This window comes from Lycium barbarum, chromosome 6 (assembly GCF_019175385.1).
Source record: "Lycium barbarum isolate Lr01 chromosome 6, ASM1917538v2, whole genome shotgun sequence".
NCBI classification, from domain to species: domain Eukaryota; kingdom Viridiplantae; phylum Streptophyta; class Magnoliopsida; order Solanales; family Solanaceae; genus Lycium; species Lycium barbarum.
This window is the reverse complement of record NC_083342.1, coordinates 1,741,844-1,749,017: the sequence shown is the minus strand read 5'-3', so window position 1 is coordinate 1,749,017 and position 7,174 is coordinate 1,741,844. Positions and strand designations below refer to the sequence as shown.

General features: G+C 32.6%; 1 protein-coding gene across 1 annotated transcript; it reads right to left on the bottom strand.

Moving 5' to 3' along the window:
• Positions 1–5,331: 5,331 nt before the first annotated feature.
• Positions 5,332–6,109, bottom strand: LOC132600413 (large ribosomal subunit protein uL11-like). The gene has a single exon (XM_060313567.1). The coding sequence runs from the start codon at positions 6,043–6,045 to the stop codon at positions 5,545–5,547; it is 501 nt and encodes a 166-aa protein (XP_060169550.1). The 5' UTR covers positions 6,046–6,109; the 3' UTR covers positions 5,332–5,544.
• Between the last annotated feature and the right edge of the window lie 1,065 nt (positions 6,110–7,174).

Here is a 7,174-nt window from a genome sequence, read left to right as displayed (position 1 = left end):
TTCTTCAAAAGAACCCCTTGATAATTGGAATTTTTTAACGAAGTAAGCTATTATTTAAACCAATTTATCACAATAATACTTTTTTTTGAAAATTTACAGAACTAGAAAAAACATATTCCGCAGTAACGTATTAGATATTATTTTATTTCAAAAATCTAACGGGCAAAAAGTTAGTGATTGACGGTGTTCAAGGATAAAATTCTTATTCATTGCCTACCACTGTTCATTTGCTGGGAAATCTGGAAAGCCAGATGTAGTCATAGATATGAGGACATCAAAAGCTTTCCGGGTAAAATCATCAAACAGGTCATTTATCAAATCAGAATGTTGTTAACATGACATTTTCCAGAGGTCCAATTCAAGCAGCAATGGAGCAACACTGTTCTTCACATTGAAAATCTCAAACCTAGGATTAATATCAATGTCTTAGGTGGAGTACACCTAGCCCTGGTAGATTCAAATTGAACACAGATGGGTGTAGCAAAGGAAATCCAGGAAGTGCAGGAGGAGGGGGTATCCTTAGAGATGATAAGGTAGCAGAATCCAAATCCATTCTCTATGGAATCCAATGGTGTATCACTAATGGATATAGAAATGTGGACATCGAATCTGACTCTATGATCATCATCAATATGATTAGGGATAAGACCAATGTCAACTGTCATATTATCCATCTCATAAGCCAGATCAATTGCCTGAAGACACGAGGTAATTTCAGATTTCAGCATTGCTATAGGGAAGTCAACAATCTTGCAGACTACTTAGCTAATCTGGGTGAGAAACAAAGACAAAATTTCTTCTTCACACAGAATTTAACTCTTCTCAATAGAGTTAAAAACTAGTTGAAGAATGACACTGATGGAAGCCCAACTTTCAGAATCTTTTACTTTTGATAATGGTTAATTACTCTTGGATTTTTTGGTTCTAGCATCTGCATAATTATCATATTGTAACTATGAATCCTAAAGGATATCCCACTCTTAGGCTCAATCCCATGTATTTATGCATTGGGACTCTTTTGTATAAGGATGAATTATTCATCCTTCTTATTTCTCAAGGTGGCCTGGACAACAAGTCAGGATACCGGCTATGTATTTTTGCTACTATTAATAAATAGATTAGGCAATGCCTAATCCCCGCCATTGGTGGTTTTGAGAGAAGAAAAAAAACGTACTTGTGAGTAACATTTTATCCTTAATACATAACTGAGAGTAATGACTCTAAGAATCCAGGCACGGACAACTTTTGTAAGAAATCTTACATTGATTAATTTTAAAGTCGTAACCGAGAGTAACGATTTGAGGCTAAAATGTAACTGACAGTAACGTTTCTACAATGATCTAGCGAGCGAGTTTAATCATTTGGTTTCGAAAGAATGAGATAGATCACTTTTATTATAGCTATTTTAATGGCAAACCAATTAGTAAAACGAGTTGTCCATTTGATGATGAGTTCATAATGCCGAAATTTTAAATCATAGCTCTGCCTATATTTAGAACATATTACCTATATGGTGTTTGAGAGTGTTCCTTTATTTGGAAATTTTATACACTTTAGAAAAAATTTACAGTGAATTTGGTCTTAGTTATAGATATTTAAGAAAATTAGTCCAATCAATTATAGATGTAGACAAAAAACTCAAATTTTTGCATAAGAATTTATATTGCTTTTATACGTGTGATATCTCGCTTCTATACGTCACAGAAAACTGCTTGTACATTAACAGTACATATTTTATCGTTGAATTATAATTAACTTTAAAACTATGATGACAATTGATATGTCATGTTTAAGCCATGAAACACAACTAATCTGTACTTATGAACATTATAATGTGGGTCTTTTGAGATTCACTCCGATTCAATTTATGTATTTTCATTAAATTCACTTTTTATATTTAATACTACTATTTTTTTTAATTTCAACATATAACATAATAGGTTTAAAGTTATATAAGAAATATTATGATATATTAATTAAAACCACAAAATTTAAATTTTTTTTAATTTCCTTAAAATTTCGTATCTAATTAAATTAATACAAATAAAATGAAATATGACATATTTATCTTTTTTATAACTTTTAGCCTGCACTGTCATAAGTTGACTGGATGACAATGATCTATCTCATTCTTTTGAAATCAAAATATTAAACTCAGCTCACTGGATCATTGTAGAAACGTTATTATCAGTTACGTATTAGCCTAAATTCGTAACTTTGGTTACGACTTTAAAATCAATACTTTCAAATTTCGTACAAAAGTTGTTTGTGCATGAATTAGAGTCGTTACTCTCAGTTACGTATTAAGGGTAAAACGTTACTTACAAGTATGTATTATCCTTTAACACCGTCAACCACTAACTTTTTGGCCCATTAGATTTTTTGAATAAAATATTACCTAATACGTTACTGCGGAATACGTTTATTCTAGTACTATAAATTTTTAGAAAAACATATTGTTTTAGTGAATTGGTTTAAATAATGGCTTAGTGAATTGGTTTGAATTGGTCGTTGAGATCATGTCACGAGTCCAGTTAAAAGTGGTCGTTAGACGCAAGAGTATATATGATTAAAACGCTAACAGCGGGAGTATGTATCATCGAAAAAGCAAACGAGGGATACGCACAACTATTTCGAGACAGTACAGGGGTATATATGAGCCTTTTCCAAATCTGATTTGATCTTCAAAATGTTGATCATCTTCTTCATTGAACTCAACTTCAAAATCAATCCAAGCCACCTTAATCTAGCTTCAAAGCACTCCAAAATTAAAATACAATTTCACAATGATGCAGAGAACAATAATCTGAATCACCTATTTCAAAAAAAGCTATAAATTATGGATCAAAATTTTGAAATCCCCTTTAGAGATTCATCGGAGCTTCAATAGTGTTCAACAAATTTTAAAACTCAATTTTTTTTCTTATCAATATTCAATTGACTTATAATGAGTTCTAACTTTCCAATACAACACTTATAAAATTAATAAGTTACTAGAAGGCCTTTCTAAAAAATACAACATCAATTGATCAAACTTTAGTTCAATAAAAACGAAAATTTAACATGAATAGTAATGTAACTACTTTTTAATATAATCCTCCCACATGGTAGACATAAATAAAGATTGGTGGAAAAATTAATGAGGTTGGTAAATGATTAGTGAGAGTAATTGTTAACTTATGGGTCTTTTTTATAAAATATAAACTTATGGGTCAAGTTTTATATTTAAAACTTTTGAAACCTCAAATCATACCTTTTTGGATGATTTGGGGTTTCAAATCATGATTTGAAACCATGAGATGAAATTCATGTCCAGACGCTGGTTTTATCTCATGATTTCAAATCGCATGTCCAAACGCCTACTATATTTACTCAGTTCAGTTGATATAACTTCACAGTACGCAGGCAACTATACAGACACAACCCTGACAAATAAAGTCACACCGGAGACCCCGTCAGCAGAAACATGCACAAATGAACAAATAGTTTTGTATCAAAATAAGACATTACATTACCATTGTGAAGTTTCCTGGAAATTTGTAAAACCAGACATGAAAGATCAAGTTTTTTAGTCAACTACAACACCAGGAGCAGTACTGTGACAATCCGTTACATAAAGCTTTTGGCTTTTCAGGAACGAACAGGTCATGCAATTTCTAATAGACAGAGATCTAATATTCTTTTAGCGGAAAAAATGGGCACGAAAGAGATCTAAATATAGTGAAGATTAATGTGTCTGAAACTCCATTTATATGGCATAACAAAAAAAATTGCAATGGAGCAGACATTTGTGTAGCTAAATGAGCTTTGAAGATATAGCATGCTTTGCCATACAACCAAGGCCCCTTTTGAACATGGTTTGAAAACATGTTTGGACATGCAATTTGAATATTTTAAGTTATATTTTCTCTTATAGACATAAAAACTCCACAAATTATGAAAAATATCAAAACATTCTCAATTCTTATACAATCTTACCAAATGAGCAAGTCATAGTTCATAACAAAATTAGTACACTACTAGAAGGCCTTACTAAAATATACAACATCAATTAATCAAACTTTAGTTCAATAAAAACAAAAATTTAACATAAATAGTAATGTAATTACTCTTTAATATAATCCTCTCACATAAATTAAAGGTTGGTAGACATAAATAAAGGTTGGTGGAAGTTAATGAGATTGGTAAATGATTGATGGGGGTAATTATTAAAAATATCTACCAACTTATGAATCTTTATTTACAAAATATAAACTTATGAGTTAAATTTTATATTTTAAAAAGTTGAAACCGTGGTTTCAAACCCCAAATCATGCCTGTTTTTGATGATTTGGGGTTTGAAACCATGAGTGAAAACGCATGTCCAAACACTGATTTGGGGTCATGGTTTCAAACCATGGCCAAACGCCTACTAACAATAACCGGAAACTGACAAGTATTCAGGAAGCACTCTAGTCTAAAGCACTTTACACAGGGAAAAGAAAAAGGAACTTATAGATTGCGCAGAAAGATATAATCTCTAAAAGTTAACTACAATATTTAACACACTGACTAATCTAAAACGAATAGCAAACACAAAAATTAACCATATAATAAGGGCACGCACAAAGAACTGGCTCATATTTGCACACACAAAGAACACACTAACATTTGCAGGTTTTACATTTACATCTTTCGAATAGTTACGTACCAGATAGTTATATGCATCATCAAAGAACAAATTTCAGGTTCATAACTTCACTAAAATCATAGGCTAATCATAAAAAAAGGTAACACTAAAAGGCATTTGCGAAAAAACTAAAGCTCAAAGCATTCAAACAAAAATTAACAAAATCCAGGCTACATTCAAATGTTAATAGTCATATCCAAATCCTAATAATGCGAAATAAAAGGCCACATTTTTTTTCAAATTTTAGCCCAACAGTGTATTCTCATCAATTAACGACCTTGTGCAGACACCGAGAAGAGCATAGCTCAATTATAAGAGCATAGCTCAATTCTAACTTTACCCTGTCCCTAACGACTCTAGAATAACATATCAGCAGAAAATGCAAAAATGAGCACTTAATTTTGTATCAGAAGGTTATTAATGTCAAAACAAGACATTTACTATTGTGAAGTTCCTTAGGAAGGAATGTACAACCAGTCATGTAAGATCAATTTTATTTAGTGACTCACATAAGGCTTTTTAGGAACGAACTAGCATTTCTTCTATTATATGGAGATCTAACTATTTTTTAATGTAATAAATTTGGGCCAGATAGAGATCTAAGAAATAATAAACAAATAACAAATGCAAAATTTAACCATAATACCAATGCACACATATCATTCGCTCACATTTGCAAGATTCAAATTTTTAAACCTCGGGAAAAGGGCAAATTGCATGTTCATATCATCACTGAAAACATAGGCTATTCAGCATTTTTAAACTATTTATAACTTGTGCTACCAATCAATAACAGCAACAACAACATGCCCGCCCAGTGTAATTCAAATTATCAAACTACTATATCGCCAAAAATTCCGAATTTAACCTTCTATTTAATTCTCAGGAATTTCCACGTCACCATCAGAGATCTCTTGTTGCAAATCCTTAGGATCTTTACCATCAACAGTACAACCAACACTGACACACGTACCCAATATCTCCTTAACAGTACCACTCAATTCCTTAGCCATAGATCTAATAGCCATAACCTTAGCAATCTCAATAACATCATCAAGTGATATATTCCCATTATGTTTTATATTCTTTGTTTTCTTCCTATCTCTTTCAGGTTCTTTCAATGCCTTTATTACAAGTGCTGCTGCTGAAGGTACAACTGATACTTTAGCTTGACGGTTTTGGACAGTTAGCTTAACGGTGACACGTAAGCCTTTCCAGTCTTTAGAGGTTTCTTTAGCAATGTCTTCACCTATTTTCTTAGGGGATAGACCTAATGGTCCTATTTTTGGAGCCAATGATGATGCTGCTCCTACCTCGCCACCTGTTACTCGGACATACACTTCGACAACCTGCGATGGATCGAACTTTGGCGGCATTCTTTTTTGCTGTGAGGAAGAAGAAGAGAGCTAGGTTTTTTTTTCCGCGGGGATGGGAAGCAGGGAAAACTAATATTAGAGTTATTATTATAAGGTTAGGGTTTTGATCGGTTATTTCATCATTTGGGCCGTTGGTTTAATCTACAAGTCCATTGGTTCTTTTCGATTTGTCAGGAATGGGCCTGGGCTATAGAGTAAATGATAAGAAAATAATTATTTTGGGGACTAATATATTTTAGGCAACAATAGGGTCCAATGGATAACGTGGGCTCGTCAGATTTTCATTGGGCCGCTCAAAATCTGTGAAGATACAAAGTAGTTGGACAAGCTTCATCTGTGATTTGGGCCTCTTTACAAGAGAAATGAATTCATGTTTGAGGTTCACTCCTCTTCGTGTGGTTTCCCCCACCCGGCAATTTGGCATAGTGTATCAGTGGGGAAACATAATTGGCATAAAAAAGCCAAAGTTTAAGAAGTTGGTACTGAATGGACATTTAATTATTTTTTTTGCACGGATTCCCTTTCATTTGGGGTGGTCCTTAATTTTTGTCCTTCAAATTGGTGTCAACTTAAAGCAGAATGAAATAATTCTACATTTTATCGTTGTAACCAAACGACCCCTTGGATTCTATGATTGTACTTTTTTTCTCGAGAGAGTTCATCTCCAAGTACAAATCAACTTATAAATATATTATTTTTAACAAATTCAACCAAGTATTATCCGAACGTCTACATATGAAGTTACATTATTGCATTACAGCATCAATGTCAACGATCGGTTTCATGTTCCATCAATTTCTTCTTTCACGTACAAGAAGCCAATAACAGCAAATTTTAATAGAGGAGACATCGAACCAGGACCTAAAAATGTAAGTACCACTTCTATTTTCTTTTTCTTTCTTTCACATAAATGTGGTCACCAATCGTCTTTTTCTCCAATGCAGCAAATTGCAATTGAATATGACAGCTAGTTCTGAGAGTGATCACAGATATCCCATCACTTTCATATTACCTTTTTTGGATAAATTAGAATCTAAACTTGAGATGACGAGCATGTGAGTAAATTTCAATAATTATGCAGCTAAAGTGATACATGATTAATTAAACTTGGTGAAATACTAGAAGTCTA

What these genes read in the sequence shown, in the direction of transcription:
- LOC132600413 (XM_060313567.1), bottom strand. Translation starts at nt 6,045, where the DNA reads ATGCCGCCAAAGTTCGATCCATCGCAGGTTGTCGAAGTGTATGTCCGA.